Source organism: Hemibagrus wyckioides, linkage group LG20 (assembly GCF_019097595.1).
Source record: "Hemibagrus wyckioides isolate EC202008001 linkage group LG20, SWU_Hwy_1.0, whole genome shotgun sequence".
In the NCBI taxonomy this organism is placed as follows: Eukaryota; Metazoa; Chordata; class Actinopteri; order Siluriformes; family Bagridae; genus Hemibagrus; species Hemibagrus wyckioides.
The window spans coordinates 16102023-16117448 of NC_080729.1; the positions used below are offsets into that span (position 1 = coordinate 16102023).

At 42.0% G+C, this 15426-nt stretch overlaps 2 protein-coding genes across 4 annotated transcripts; both read left to right on the forward strand.

Annotated features, from left to right (window-relative positions):
• Positions 1–482: 482 nt before the first annotated feature.
• LOC131370796 (BTB/POZ domain-containing protein 2) lies at positions 483–6584 on the forward strand (the record flags this gene model as incomplete). The annotated part of the gene is made up of 9 exons (XM_058418308.1): positions 483–1078; positions 1916–2035; positions 2121–2277; positions 2521–2626; positions 4212–4409; positions 4542–4734; positions 5162–5249; positions 5336–5482; positions 5645–6584. Coding segments are annotated over 9 exons (1767 nt in total), but the record flags the coding sequence as incomplete, so codon positions are not given.
• A 2477-nt stretch (positions 6585–9061) lies between these two features.
• On the forward strand, positions 9062–14983 carry armc6 (armadillo repeat containing 6). Of its 3 annotated transcripts, none has more exons than XM_058372733.1 (8): positions 9062–9167; positions 9466–9606; positions 9694–9779; positions 10507–11074; positions 11849–11994; positions 12204–12335; positions 12507–12644; positions 12781–14983. In XM_058372733.1, exons 2-8 carry the CDS (start codon positions 9486–9488, stop codon positions 12991–12993), a joined length of 1404 nt encoding a protein of 467 aa, XP_058228716.1. In that variant the 5' UTR covers positions 9062–9167; positions 9466–9485; the 3' UTR covers positions 12994–14983. The 3 variants fall into 3 exon arrangements, with proteins under 3 accessions (XP_058228716.1, XP_058228719.1, XP_058228718.1); XM_058372736.1 differs by having other exon boundaries at positions 9066–9174; XM_058372735.1 differs by having other exon boundaries at positions 9141–9277.
• The last annotated feature ends 443 nt before the right edge of the window (positions 14984–15426 follow it).

The following is a 15426-nucleotide window of genomic DNA, read 5'->3' on the forward strand; positions in this document are numbered from 1 at the left end:
CCTACAACATTTTGCAGTGATATCTCAGATGTTGGAATGAAAATTAGTTTGGGATGGGGATATTATAAGTTTTGGTATTGGGTGGCTTTTTGCACTTGATTGTGTTTGTTCATTGTGCTGCTGCTGATGGTGGTGATTATTGGTGGTGATGATAATGATGATTGTTGTTGATATTATAGGCGGCATTATAAAGAAATTACATTATCATAACAATTATTTTCTACATAAAAAAATTGATAAACTATATGTAAACTAGTGTTTCATTTTTAACTACATTAATAAAGGATGCTTTGTGTGACCTCACATAGTTTCCGCAACTGTATTCCGACTAGTCCCGCCTCATGCGCTAGGATTGGCTCACGACATCCCGCCTCCTGCTCTGCGATTGGTCGATAATATATTAGTCAACTGTCCATTCGGTGGCCCGCTTGTCAATATAAACATTAACCAATCGTCGCCTTGTCACAATGCGGGTGGTGTGAAAACAACTTGTTTACCTTATCGGACCTCGAAGGGAGAAGTTGAAGTCCAAGATGGCTGCTGGAGACAACGGCGGTCGGGCCCCGTGTTTAAATTTCCCCTCTCCCGGTCCGCTGGGTAACAGTCAACCGAGCAATAGTACCTACACTTTGGCAGCAAGTAACGGAGGATCTATCGGGGCGACCGGAAGCTCACAGAGCGCGACGAGACGCTCGAACCCTCAGCCAGGGCCTAACGCCTCCGAAAGCAGCGGTGTTGCGTCTGGGCTTCCGCCGAATATGCGCAACTCTCTCCCGCAGTCCATGGCTCAGGGCTCGGTGGTTGCTGGGGCGGTCGGGGGGTCAATGGCTGCCGGAGTGGCGTCGAACATGACTGGACCAGCGTCAAATTCAGGGCCGATCCCAGCGACCCATTCCTCACTTTCTGCCCCTCCGGCTGCTGCAGCGGTTCTAGTTTACCGAGAGCCCGTGTATAACTGGCAAGCGACAAAAAGTACTGTGAAGGAAAGGTTTGCGTTTCTCTTCAATAACGAGGTGCTCAGCGACGTCCACTTTCTGGTGGGTAAAGGAATGGGAGTCCAGCGCATACCTGCTCACAGGTAACTAGCTCATTACTACATTGTCTGTATGGTGACATTACCTAAAAGTTTTAAAGCGTTTGTTAACTAAACGTTTTAAAGCAGGTGGATATGTATCAGTAATTGGTTGTACGATATATCGCGATATTCAGCGCAAAAAATCATTGTCCAGGACACAAACATACTTGGAGGTACCTTCCTAGAATCATATACAGATCTTTAATATCAGTAACGCTAACAAATACACCATGTCTCTGTTCTGGTGCAATATCTGCTTAATAACAGCCCTTCCTAAAGTGTTTTTATTCCTCATCAACTCACTGTAAAGGACAGCACAGTTTTTATCCAGTTATCGTTACATCTCTTGTGGAATGTACATGAAATAAAGTTGTCACTAGTTCCTGTTACAGCTGGTATATAAACAGTAAAAAAATCACTTTTTTTGGTATCTCAAGTCATTAACATGTGAGTCCCAGTGAGTGTTATTATTCATCGAAACGTCTTATTTCTCCAATGTTATTAGAACAATTACAGTACATTCACACTTCACGTCCATTACAGCTGGTTCTGAATAGAATATTTATCAACACTTTTTAACCAGTCAGAATCAAGAATTCAGCAACAAAGATTAAAGACTAAATTAGCCTTGGTATTACTTTTCGAACCAATACAATAAACGAAACCCAAATGTTGTGTTGTATATCATGATGTCTTGTGCAACAGTGTCATTATCTTGTGAGTTCTCTCCCATTACACACCCAAGACTAGTCAGATGATCATATGAATGTGTACCAGAATCGTGTGTATATATTAGTGATCTAGTCATGTACTTGTTATATGTTGTCATTTTTTGTGCAGGTTTGTTTTGGCCGTGGGCAGTGCTGTATTCGATGCCATGTTTAACGGTGGCATGGCCACCACCTCCACAGAGATCGAGCTGCCAGACGTAGAGCCGGCTGCTTTTCTGGCTTTGCTCAAGTAAGATGCCTGATATTAGAAATGTTTCATATAGCTCACATCATGCTTGAATGTTCTCTAATCTATAAACTTTGTCCCGACCCAGGTTCCTGTACTCGGATGAGGTTCAAATCGGACCCGAGACGGTAATGACCACGCTGTACACGGCGAAGAAGTACGCTGTCCCGGCGCTGGAGGCTCACTGTGTGGAGTTCCTGAAGAAGAACCTGCGGGCTGACAACGCCTTCATGCTCCTCACGCAGGCACGGCTCGGCAAACCTTTACAGAAATCTCTAGATCCACTCAGTTGAATTTGATGCATATTTGAATATGTAAAAGGTATTTTTTCGTAGTATGCTTTTAAGGAGCAGATATAATTTTTAAGACTTTTAATTCTAGTTTTGTTTTGTTTTTTTTAAATAGAAAGTGGGGCAGAATAAATCATTTCACAAACGGTGTTGTGTGTATATAACATTATCTTGTTTTCTGTTGTTTTGTTTTTCTAGGCCAGGCTTTTTGATGAACCTCAGCTGGCCAGTCTGTGCCTGGAGAACATTGACAAGAACACAGGTGATGCTCTGGCTGCTGAGGGCTTCACAGATATAGACCTGGGTATGTATGTGAGAAGCGGCACCCGCTTTCAGTTGATGAGTGACTTTGTTTATGTTTAGTTACTTCGAAACTGTCAAAGAGACAAAGTACCTGATCCTCCATTATTGAGGCTGTGAAGAGACGAACCGCTCAGTGTTATGTGATAGGATTGATCCTGTAGATATGACAAATCAGAGTTGCGAGAGTAGCTATCAGTTCCTAGTTCAGCAAGCGTGAAGATGAAGATCTGCTGATTTACACTGTCAGAGGCTTGAGAAGAATGAGGACTAGCAGAAAAGTAGTATGAACAGTAGTATGGGGGGAAAAAAATGATGTTTATTGTAGTGTCTGAAACAGGAGCCTCATGTATTTTTACAGTTATTTATGTGAGCTGTTTATAATTAGGCGGCTACAAGTTCAGTAACACAGTGTGTCCTAGATTCTTGTTGGCTTGAGATTCGCAAGAACAACGATTGAACGTAGATTTATCATTGTAACCAGACGAACTGATCCAAACGGGGTCAAGGTCAAGTGAAATGGTTTTTTGCTTGTTCAGTAGTCTTTCCTGTCATACAAAGATTTGGCTTACATTTTCATGGTCAGGAACTCAAGTAACTAATTTTCATTGCTAGCTCAGATTTATTAAACCTTTTAACAAGAATCTTTGACACACGGATGGATGGATGGATGGATGGGTTGATGGACAGATGGATGTTGTTAGTATCTCAAGACTGAGAGTTTGATTGTTTATAGGATTTATATGGAATTATTATCATAAGCCTCATTTGAACTGATTTGATTTTGGAGTTGTTCCAAAATAGGCTCGAGGCCAGAGTACGGTCAAAAGGCTTTTCTTCAGTACTTTTCTTTCCACGTAAAGTGTGTTTCAGGTGTAGTTTTGGTGTCTACATTTATAACACAGGCTAGACTTTGTGGTGGTGGAGGAGGCATCTCTGTCGATGCTGTCACCTCTTCGGGTTTTACTTGTAAGCGGTTCAGTTTCTTTTTAAGGTTACCTTGTATCCGGATCGATTGCTGCTATCCATTATTATTATTTAGAAGGTGTATATAAACACCTTTGATTGGAAGCAGGTCAGCATCTCTAAAACTTCAGATCTTGTGGGGTGTTCCCGGTCTGCAGTGGTCAGTATCTTATCAAAAGTGGTCCAAGAAAGGAACAGTGGTGAACTGGCGACAGGGTCATGGGTGGCCAAGGCTCACTGATCCGTTCCAGCAGACAAGCGACTGTTGCTCAAATTGCTGAAGACGTTCTGATAGAAAGGTGTCAGTGCATGATGGGTCAGGGCTGTTTTGGCAGCAAAAGGGGGACGAATGCAATATTAGGCAGGTGGTCATAATGTTATGCCTGGTTGATGTAAGTATCTTTGTATCGTCCATTCCTAGTAGGAAACAGTACCTTGTCTTGTGAAAAGGGAGCATTCAGCAGTTCAAAGATTGTTAGGTCATGACTTTCTCAAGACATGATAAAGTCGGCAGAATTCTATAATATGGTGCAGTTCACATTTATGCCAAGGTATTGTTGTCATAATGTTTTGTACTATTCGTAGATATTTGATTTTCGGTTTGTCATGTTGTTGTTTTTCAGACACGCTTGTCGCTGTGCTGGAGCGGGACACGCTCGGGGTGCGGGAGGTTCGGTTGTTTGGAGCGGCGGTGCGTTGGGCCGAGGCAGAGGCTCACCGGCAGCAGCTGCAGCCCACACCTGAGAACAAGAGGCGCGTTCTGGGGAAAGCCCTCACCCTCATCCGCTTTCCTCTAATGACCATAGAGGAATTTGCTGCAGGTATGAGACAGCATCTCCTCTACATCCAGCTTATCCTGCTTTAGGCATGAATGGATTAGAGATGAGCTAAATAGGATTGAATTAAACCTGATGTTGTCCTGCAGTGGTGTTTGTTAATGTCACTGTTTTCAGGTCCTGCTCAGTCAGGAATTCTGACAGACAGGGAGGTGGTCAGTCTGTTCCTCCACTTCACAGTGAACCCCAAACCGCGAGTGGAGTTCATCGACCGGCCCCGCTGCTGTCTGCGCGGGAAAGAGTGCAGCATCACGAGATTCGCCCAGGTGGAGAGCCGCTGGGGATACAGCGGGACAAGCGACCGTATACGGTCAGAACAACCCCAATCACTCACTCAGTCAAATCACAACTTTTCAAGAAAGTTAATCTGTTAGATTTCGCTTATCGTACCATGATTTAGGGTAAGAGGGATCACTACAGGTTAAATAAACCCTCAGTAAACAGGATACATGATTTTATAACCAATCAGTTTAGGCCCAAAAACTGATGACTTCACCCAACCGTGAATGTACTGTTACACCTGCTATAGATTTACATTAAATTGATAACACAGAGTTTATAAATGTATACTGCAGTACTGTTTGGTCTGTGATGAGAGATCATGCACCACTCTGATGAGCTGATGGACAACCTTACCACAGCATCTGAGACCTGCACAGACATGCTGCTGAAACATCAACCCAGTATTTTTCTTATCTTATTTACAAATTCTGTCATTCCTCTCTCGTCTATGGCAGGTTCTGTGTAAACCGCAGGATATTTGTCGTCGGCTTTGGACTGTACGGGTCTATACACGGACCCACAGACTATCAGGTCAACATACAGGTAGATGAAGAATTTGCTCATTTCGAAGTGGGATTTTTTTTTATCGATAATGTGGATTTAAAGCAGTGTGTTTATTGTGTTGTCAGATCATTCACACAGACAGCAATACAGTCCTCGGTCAGAACGACACGGGTTTCAGTTGTGACGGCTCATCGAGTACCTTCAGGGTCATGTTCAAAGAGCCGGTGGAGGTGTTGCCCAATGTAAACTACACAGCCTGCACCACTCTCAAGGTACGATTCGCCGTGCACGACAACTTCTCCACATGCATAAAGCAGACCTCATGTATTTTAAAAGAAGTTCCATATTTTATCACTAGATCATGCCACCAAAAAAAAAGATGATTGACAGTTATTCAGGTGTTCTGATCTGTATCGCCTTCTTGGTTCTTCCAGGGTCCAGACTCGCACTATGGCACTAAAGGCATGCGGAAGGTCACTCACGAGTCCTCAGGATCCGGCACCAAAACCTGCTTCACCTTCTGCTACGCCGCCGGGAACAACAACGGCACTTCCGTCGAGGACGGACAGATCCCAGAGGTCATCTTCTACACATAATGACCATCTCGTTCTTCCATATTCCAGGAGTTTTTTGGGTTGGGTTACAAATAGCTCACCGACGTATTCCAGTCTTGTAAACTAGTCTATAACTGGAAGAGCCGAACTCGGTGAATAACGTAGTGGACGGCGGAGATGTTTAGAGCCCTACACCTTCACCTACACTTTCTGGGGAAAAAATAAATAAATAAAAGAAGAAGCTGCACAGTGTAAATCTGCGTGCTTACCGATTGAGAAGGAGCCTACTTTGTCCATGTCGATTATAATAGAACCCATAGGCTGTGAACTGTTCACCAGCAGACTGACCTTGAGGCTGTTTAACTGGATTTGGAGAACTGTTATCGCCTTTCGTGTCTTTAACAGCTCGCTCAGCATCTCATAAGTAGGGACAAAACGTTTTCTGTATGAGAACAGGATTAATCACAACTTCGTTTATGCCAGCAGGGGAAGTGAGATCGGGATCCGAAGCCTTTATAGGATGCAGGGGAATTCTGCATGCTCAGGTTCCCCTCTATTCTGTGCCAAAATCGTCGTGCTTAGAAATACCTCCTTCACAGCCATTTAACTAGTGCTCAGTGATGTTCAGCTGTAACACTTTAAGCCAAGCATCCAGCTCTGTAGATCACCGTAGGCTGTTGTGTAAATTAGCACAAGCAGGAGTACTTCAAGGGCGGAACATCGGCCCTCTGCTTTTGTCGGGTGTAACGTATAAATCCTCATCTCCGTGATCACTCACTTATGTAGTAATACAGTGAGTTCTCACAGGCCATGGTAAAAACAGACTGTCGCATAATCGGCTGGTAAACTGTCTGTGTGTGTGTGCGCGTGTGTGTTGCAGTTCACCTATGACAAGTGAAATATTACATACATAAAGGATACACACAAAAAAAACATTTGTCCGTCGGTGTCGGAAAAATCGATCACTCAATTTCTTTCCTACTTTATAATCTAAACAGCAGACTGTATTAATACTGCATCTGTGTAGTTTTGGTCATTCTTTATTCAGTCCAGGACAGATTTTAAACGGAACCACGAATGGTTCCCGCTTCAGTTCATTTCTGTTCACCGAATATAAAACGACCAAATGCCGGATTCTAGTCCACCACCCACTCTCACCACCCTCCTAGGCCAAGCCTCTCTCTCTCGATCATCTTTAGCGCATCTGTAAGATAACGCGTCTCTTCCATAGCCCACGTTAGCGTATTAAAAAGAAACAGACGGGTACCTGAGCACCACGCAGCACAGGCGGCGTGTAAGGGACTGTTCCAGCACTAATCGTTAATGTAGCTCGACAGGTTCTTTTCTTTTGCCTTGTTCATTTGAGATTTAAATCAGGGTTTTCATTTCTATATAACCAGCATCCAACTGTAAAGTACTGATATCGCCTCATATGTGTGTACAATGCTATTAAATAAAAAGGTTGTTAAATGCAAGTGTTCATCATTTTCTCTGACGGCTAACGTGTTCACGATGACCTGCTCGCGAATGTAGGGACACAGTGAACCTAAACTGCACAGAAAAAGGGGGTGCTTTTTTTTCTTTGTGTGAAATGTTTCATTTTCTGGGTGAAGATAAATGGAAGCTGGAATGAAGGCAGCATCATAAATAAAGCTGGTCTGTATTTCAAAAGACCTGTGTGTGTGTGTGTTGTTTGCATGCTTTATGTGTAACTCTCGACTGGAACGTCACCCAGAGGGACTTCTCTAAAAATCTCTAAAAATTTTATCGTTTGTTTATATTTTATTTAACCAAAAAGATGTAGTAGTGAGAAATTGCTTTATAACTTGCCACATCTCTGCAATTATGTGGAGATTTTAAGATTTGTGCCGCCTCCTCCTCCTCCTCTGTCTCTTCCTCATCTTCAACCTCCACCTCCTCCCCCTCAACAAATCATTGTTCATTCTTCTGCAGCGACTGTGCAACAACTGGCTGCAAATACCAAGCATAAGGCAACAAGTGTAGCTTTCTGCATTCATTGCAAGCTTCATCATCCTCCTCCTCTTCTGCACAGAACATTATTTGCGTACATTATTTGTTCTCTTCTGTCTGTATATTATGTTAACCACAGCAATGCAAGGTGTGAAGCTGAAATCCACCTTTGTAGCTATTCCTCAAGTAAGATTCAAAGCCTTTATCATCATGTGCACAGTGAAGAAATAAGCTTCCCTGTACAATGAAATTCTTTCTTTGCTGTCCACAGTGAATGCCAGAAACTATGTAGAAAAAAAGTAAAATAAAGATAAAATAAAACGCACATAAATACACACACAAACAGTGTGCAGCAGAATTAGAGATATAGACTAGGCCTAGTGAAATTTTATTTCATATTATAATAAAGAAGTGAATAAATCGAACCATTTTGTAGTGTCCATTGCAGTCCAAATGTAAAAGCAAAGTTTTTGTTTGGAAAACCATGCTGATTTTTTTTTAAACCAATTTACGTTGAGGAAATTCAGGTTAGGAAGAATTGAGTAAATAGCCTAATTACGTATTCAGTGCCCAGTTACTGTATATGCAAAATCTGCTTAGCTGAATATGAATAAATATTCTTTCTATTAATTTAAATTTTTTCCCAGTTTGGACATTAAAACGTGGCTTTGTTGGTCTCAGAGACTGTGGTAGGGTTATACATCAGCTCATCAGAGTGGTGCATGATTTCTCCTCATGGACCTGCCCACGTGACCAAGAAACTCAAGCGGGGTTTGAACCCATGTTGTTCCGGTCGTTTCAGTTCAAAAACCAGCGCATTAACGCAGTGAGCCATTTAAACAGCACGAACCAGCCTTTCCATAAACCTATATAGAGCTAATCATGCGGAACGATTTTGATGTAATCGCTTTCAGCTCTCTTTAAATCCAGAATATGAGACGATTAAAAACTTTCAAAATCACTCTCATATATTTTTTTTATATATATTTTGAGTTTTGAGACTGTTTTTAAGATCACTATCCGCGAGATGGCGCTGTATTGCACATGCTATTAGTTTGGGTTTCATACACAAATCTATTTTATACAAAAAAAAGTATAATTTATAAGGTTCACGTTAAATACTAGATAGGATTATAGTGTTGTATTATTCAAATTATTGATTACTTATTGATTCATTTGATGGCGAGAATATATATATATATTTTTTTAAAAAATATATATATATATATATTAATTGCACATCGGAACTATTTTTACACGTTCAACCCGAGTCTTATTAACGAACGGACCGTACGCTATTCACAGACGCGTGCGTAACTCTAAACCATCGTGTTAAACCTAGCAGTCTTTACGTTTCCAGCGTAGCGCTAGGCTCTTCCTAGTTGGGGTGGGATTTTATCGTAGCGTTGCAGGCTGGGTGGAGGTGGTGGTGGTGAGTGGTGAGATTATCAGTGATGTATTTAAATGATCTGTCGTGTAACCTTTGGAAATTCTTTGGCTTAAAGGAGGGATTGCTATTCGAATAGATAAAATCATAGAGAGGTAAAAAAAAATGTTTCAATTTTAACTGGAAGTAACTGACATGGCCATTCATTGTTGTCTTACCGAATGAGCCTGAGAGGTGGCTGTAACTAATAGCAACGTCGAGGTCCATATGGGATATGGGGGATGTAAATTAATTTGATTAATAGTATTATTAGTATTGATTAATATTCTTGTCCCTTGTTTAGTTATTGGTCACTCTGTAAACATGGCGAAACGCAGAATAACGCAGGAGACGTTTGACTCGGCGGTGAGAGAGAACATTGAGGAGTTCGACATGGAGGAGAGTGAAGCTCTGAAGGAAGCAATCGAGCAGTTTGAGTCTCAGGGTACATTTTTCTCAGCTTGTCTTTAAACCCTTACTAAATGATTTATATAGAGGTTTTGCTTTTCTAAACCCTCTTATTTCTGTAAAGGTGTGGACTTGAGTAATATTGTGAAGGCAGTACCGAAAGCATCATCTGAAGAGACCACAGATGATCAAACGCATGAAATCCTCCAGGTACAATGTTTCTTAATGTTGTGCTCGATCTGTGTTTTTTCTAGAGGCTATTTCATGAAACATTTCAGCAAAGCATCTCTGTAATGATTGATTAATGATCAGTAGGATTTATTGTCATCTCAAGAAATTGGTCCTGGTACCTTTTCACTTGTGTGCTCCCTGCTGTAACACACACCTCATTTAGCTCTCCAGCTTATTAACCACTCTCTCTGGGTGTGTTCTAGAAGGTATATCACTAAACAGCACCAGGGTTGGGAATCTGATTTAAGCGAAGGTGCTTTAAGCTCCGCCTCCTTTTCCTTCTAATGGCGTCCCATGCTTAACCCTTTGCTCTGATTGGCTGCTGGTAGGCAGTGAGAGACCGTCAAAGCAGCTGTATTTAACAACAATTCTTTATTCATTCACTGATTCATTTGTTCATCTTCAGTACGCACTTTATCCCGGTCAGGATCATGAATCTATCCCAGGGAAACTGGGTTTGATCTGGGAATACACTTCGGAGGCGATTACAGAGCAGCATACATGCACATTTAAACCTGTGGGCATGTTACTGTAGGGATTTCACACACAAATAGGTCTTTGGTCATGTGAAGAAACCAGAAAACATGCAGAACATTAAATTTAAATGAACCTGAATATGCCGAATTATATTCTGTTGTCAGTAACAATAAATCAGTTACTGTTCTGTCACATGCACATGAAATGATTCCCACTGATTTTCCCCCAGGCTCTGCAGTCTCTCCAAAGTGCGTTAGAGTCCTCGTCCACTTCTGTACTGGAGAGCTTAAAGCTCTTCACCGAGCAGTGCTCCCTCGGCTTTGCTCAGCGATACCTGGCGGCCCAGAAAGACGCCTATCCCTCACTCCTGTCCTGCTGCCGTTCTGCTGGTGAAGACAATGAAGTGCTCTCTGCTACTCTCGCTGCTCTTTCTGCTCTCACTGACGGACAGCCGGATCTTCTGGACGCTGAGGGTCAGTGCTTTTTGATAGATACCTTACGCAGCCACCAGGAGGATCCGGCGCTGACCTGCTTGTGTATTCGGACGGTGCGTCACTGCTGTCTGAAACACGAGCAGAACAGGCAGGACCTGGTGAAGGCCGGGGCGCTTAACTTACTCGCCAGCACCATAATACGGCATGTCAAACGGCCTGAGGTGGTCAAAGAGGCCTGCGCCGCTCTCAGAGTCATGACCTTTGACGATGACGTGCGGGTTCCTTTCGGCCACGCACACGAGCACGCCAAAATGATCGTATTGGAGCACAATGGACTGAAGGTCATTGTAGAAGCAGCTAAAGGTGAGATTTGTTCCTTGCATTGGATTCGTTGAATGTTAGTGACGTGGCAAAAGAATTATTACATTCATCTAGTGTAGAAGAGTTGGTTTATTTTACAGCACCGTTGAATTCTCAAATCTGATTGGTCAGAAGGTGTTGATTACTTTTGCATTTTTACAATATTGTGTTTCTACACCAGTCAGACATTACATTATGACCACCTGTCTAATATTGTGTTGGTCCCCCTTTTGCTGCCAAAACAGCCCTGACCTGTCGAGGCATGAACTCCACTAGATCCCTGAAGGTGTGCTGTAGTATCTGGCACCAAGATGTCAGCAGCAGATCCTTTACGTCATGTAAGTTGCCCACCTCGCAACTTGCAGGACTTGAAGGATACTTTTGATAGATACTGACCACTGCAGACCGGGAACACTCCACAAGAGCTGCAGTTTTGGACATGCTCTGATCCAGTCATCTAGCCATCACAGTTTGGCCCTTCGTCAAACTCGCTCAAATCCTTATGCTTGTCCATTTTTCCTGCTTCTAACACATCAGCTTTGAGGACAAAATGTTCACTTGCTGCCTAATATATCCCACCCACTAACAGGAGATCATCGGTGTCATTCACGGCACCTCTTAGTGGTCATAATGTTATGCTTTGTAAAAGGAATACAATACTTCAGGGTGTGCTGTTTTTGCTTCACACCACATCATCATGGATTGTTTTCTTACAACATCATGATCCGTCCTTACTTAAACGTGAAATTGAATTGAATGTTAATCTTCTTCCCAAAGCCCATCCTGATAACGTGCCAGTCCTCAGTGAGCTGTGTGCCACTCTGTCCCGCCTCGCCGTGAGGAACGAGTTCTGCCAAGACATTGTAGATTTGGGAGGACTGAAGTTTATGATGACGCTGCTAGCGGAGAGCTTGGACTGTCAGGTGAGAGGCTGGTTTGTTGCATCTGTCTGAGCTGGACATCTTTGGACTGTCTTCGGTTATGAGCTTATTTATAGGAATTCTTTCACTTGATTAAAGCGGCAATCAGTAATTTCCCTTGGGGAATTTCCTAATCAGGAGCCACATACTGTCATTATTATAATGCGATATTTGTGCTGATTTGATTTTCTTTTATTGTTTTGGTCGTCTAGGATCTCGTAAAGCAGGTGTTGAGTGCGTTACGGGCGATCGCCGGCAATGATGATGTCAAAGACGCCGTCGTGAATGCAGGAGGAACAGAGCTTATTGTCTTGGCGATAAACCGGCACCTGAGTAACGCACAGGTGATCCCTTTTCTCTTATCCTTTGAAAAACGCTGTCTTTGATTGGGGATAAAATTACAGCTGTGGCGATTGGGAGATAATACAAGCTATTGCATGTTAGTCAGAAAGCATCAGCAATTTGAATGATGACGATTGCATCACTTCTGTATATGGATGTCTCCGTTGTCTCAGGTGTGTGAACAGGGCTGTGCAGCTCTCTGCGTGCTCGCTCTGCGCAAACCCAATAACTGCAAAGTCATCATGGAGAGCGGAGGAGCTTTGGCCGCGCTGCAGGCCATGAAGGCGCATCCGGAGGAAGTGAACGTCCAGGTAAACACATCATCATGAAATGACATAAGCATAACATGGGTCACAGATTTTATAAAAGAGCACACTCCGGCACCTCGGAGTGTGCACCAGGTGAATAAAGTGTGTGTTAAGTGAAAGTGTGTGTACTCTGTTGCAGAAACAGTCATGCATGCTGCTCAGAAACTTGGTGTCACGATCACGCGATTTCAGCCAGCCCATTTTGGAGATGGGGGCCGAGGCCCTGATTGGTCAGGCCCTGGCCTCTCACAGGGACTGCAGCGACGTAGCGAGAGCCGCTCTCAGAGACCTGGGCTGTCAGGTGGAGCTGAGAGAACTATGGACTGGCAAAAAAAAGGGCTTGAGTAACTAAAAATGTCAGAAATTGTAGAAAAGCAGGACTGCTCCAGCTAAATATAAACATGTTCTTCTAGATGTATAGAATTCAGGCTCCACGGTTCCATTTTTCATATATCTGGATTAATGGAATTGATTGGATTGAATTGGATTGTTGGTGATTTGACATAATACTGGATTTTTCTAAGGCAAGACTAAAGCCGATGAAATTGTTCATGCACAAATTTGTTCAGAAATAAAGTCAATCGCGCACAATATCGTTTCATTTCATCCGGACACTCGATTGTCTTTGACGTGCCTGTCGTTGTTTCTCAAGACTTGACGTTGTTTCTCAGCATGAAGTTATCTCTGATATCTAAATCCAGCTAAGCTTATCCTGTTCCCATTTAAAATAATTACAAATAGCAAGTCCAATAACCAGACATTGTGTATTCATTATTAAATAACAGTCCTCAGTCCTTTGCTTATGTGCTGTTCATAGATTACTCTAAATGTTGTTAGGGTGTAAATATCTCAGTTTTAGTTTTGTGTTTTATTGGTTTTTTAGTACATTTCCGTTGATCAGTTTCATCGATCAGTATTTAACAGTAGATCTCCATCGACTGCATATGTAGTGTGTGTGTGACTGATTACCAAAAAAGGAAAAAGTTTAAACAGGGACTGGCTTTAGTCTTTGTTTCACTATATACACTATATTGACAGACGTTTTGGGACACCCCTCCAAATCATTGAATTCAGAGGTTGGGCTCGGCCCCTTAGTTCCAGTGAAAGGAACTCTTAATGCTTCAGCATACCAAGACATTTTGGACAATTTCATGCTTCCAGCTTTGTGGGAACAGTTTGGGGATGGCCCCTATCTGTTCCAACATGAAGGTCCATAAAGACATGGATGAGCAAGTTTGGTGTGGAGGAACTTGACTGGCCTGCACCACAACCTGATGGAACACCTTTAGGATGAATCCTCTCATCCATGTCTGTATGGGCCTTGCTTTGTGCACTGGTGCACAGTCATGTTGGAACAGGAAGGGGTTGGGAGCATTAAATTGTCCAAAATGTCTTGGTATGCTAAACTATTCAGAGTTCCTTTCACTGGAACTAAGGGGCCAAACCCAACCCCTGAAAAACAACACCTGAATTCAATGATTTGGAGGGGTGTCCCAAAACTTTTGGCAATATAGTGTATGTGATATTTATAAAACTCCAGTTTCAATCGTACGAGAGCTCCTGAATTTAACTCGAGTTCAATTCGCTTGTTATTGCATTAATTAATGACCATTTTGTGATACTGATTTGGTTTTTTTTTTTCTACTGGTGTGTTTCATCTTAGTAACTTATATTCTTTCTCTGTTTAGTTGTCGTTTTGTTGTTTTCAGCTCTTTGAGCCTTTTGCCTTTTATGTAGTGTTGTGGGTGTGATTTATACTAAAGTTGAGTCGGCTCTGTAAACGTGATTAGTCTTTTGCTGGTGATTGCATCCCTGAGTTAAACGGGGTTAATGGAAATTCATTCATAGCTAAGGCAATATAACAACAGAAACCTTTTTTTCATTTAAGATTTGGAAATTTTGGTTATTTGTGCACATACACAACATATGCAGTAGATACAGATTATAGTAAAAAAAGTAGTTCTACTTTTTAAATCTTTAAAGCACAGTGTTTTCTGTGTTTGAGCAGCATGTCTTCCTGGACAAATCTCTGATTTACTGGAATACTGGTCATAATTGTATGCGGCTAAGGAAAGGGCTGTGTCTTGTGTGTCAGTGTACAACAGTATCTGAAATTTGTCACATGATCTGAAACCTCATTTACGCACGCCTCATTAAAAAAAACGACTGTCATTTCCCACTGTTAACATGGTTACTGTGCATGAGAAGACGTACACTGTAATATTTCCTACGGTTGTCCATGTTTATGAGCTGGACCGTAGAACACACGACATAAAATGATGTACCAACATGTGTAACAACAGCCAAGCTCAGCTGACAATGTGAATAAATATACCTCTGAATCAACTGTCCTGCTTTTTTTATTGTCCTGCAATTAATATTTTATTGATTTCAACTTACTCCATATTTTTATTTTCTAATATAGATAGATAGATAGATAGATAGATAGATAGATAGATAGATAGATAGATAGATAGATAGATAATGAGTACAGAACTGAATAAAAAACTATCCTGTGTTCAAGTTTATTGGAATATATACACCACATCGCTGTTGATTTCTGGATTTCTCTAAATTCAATAACAGAAAGTAGAAAAAATAGTTCCTGTTTTAAAACCGGTTTATCACTTGGATCGTCCATGATGAGCTGTTACCATAGCAACAATAACGCATTAGAACTAGCGCATTAATACTAAATCCATTGTGTTTATTACAACTACTTGTACTGTTCTAGGAAAATAATGCGCACCTTCTGACCAATCAGATTCAAGCGTGGTATAAACCG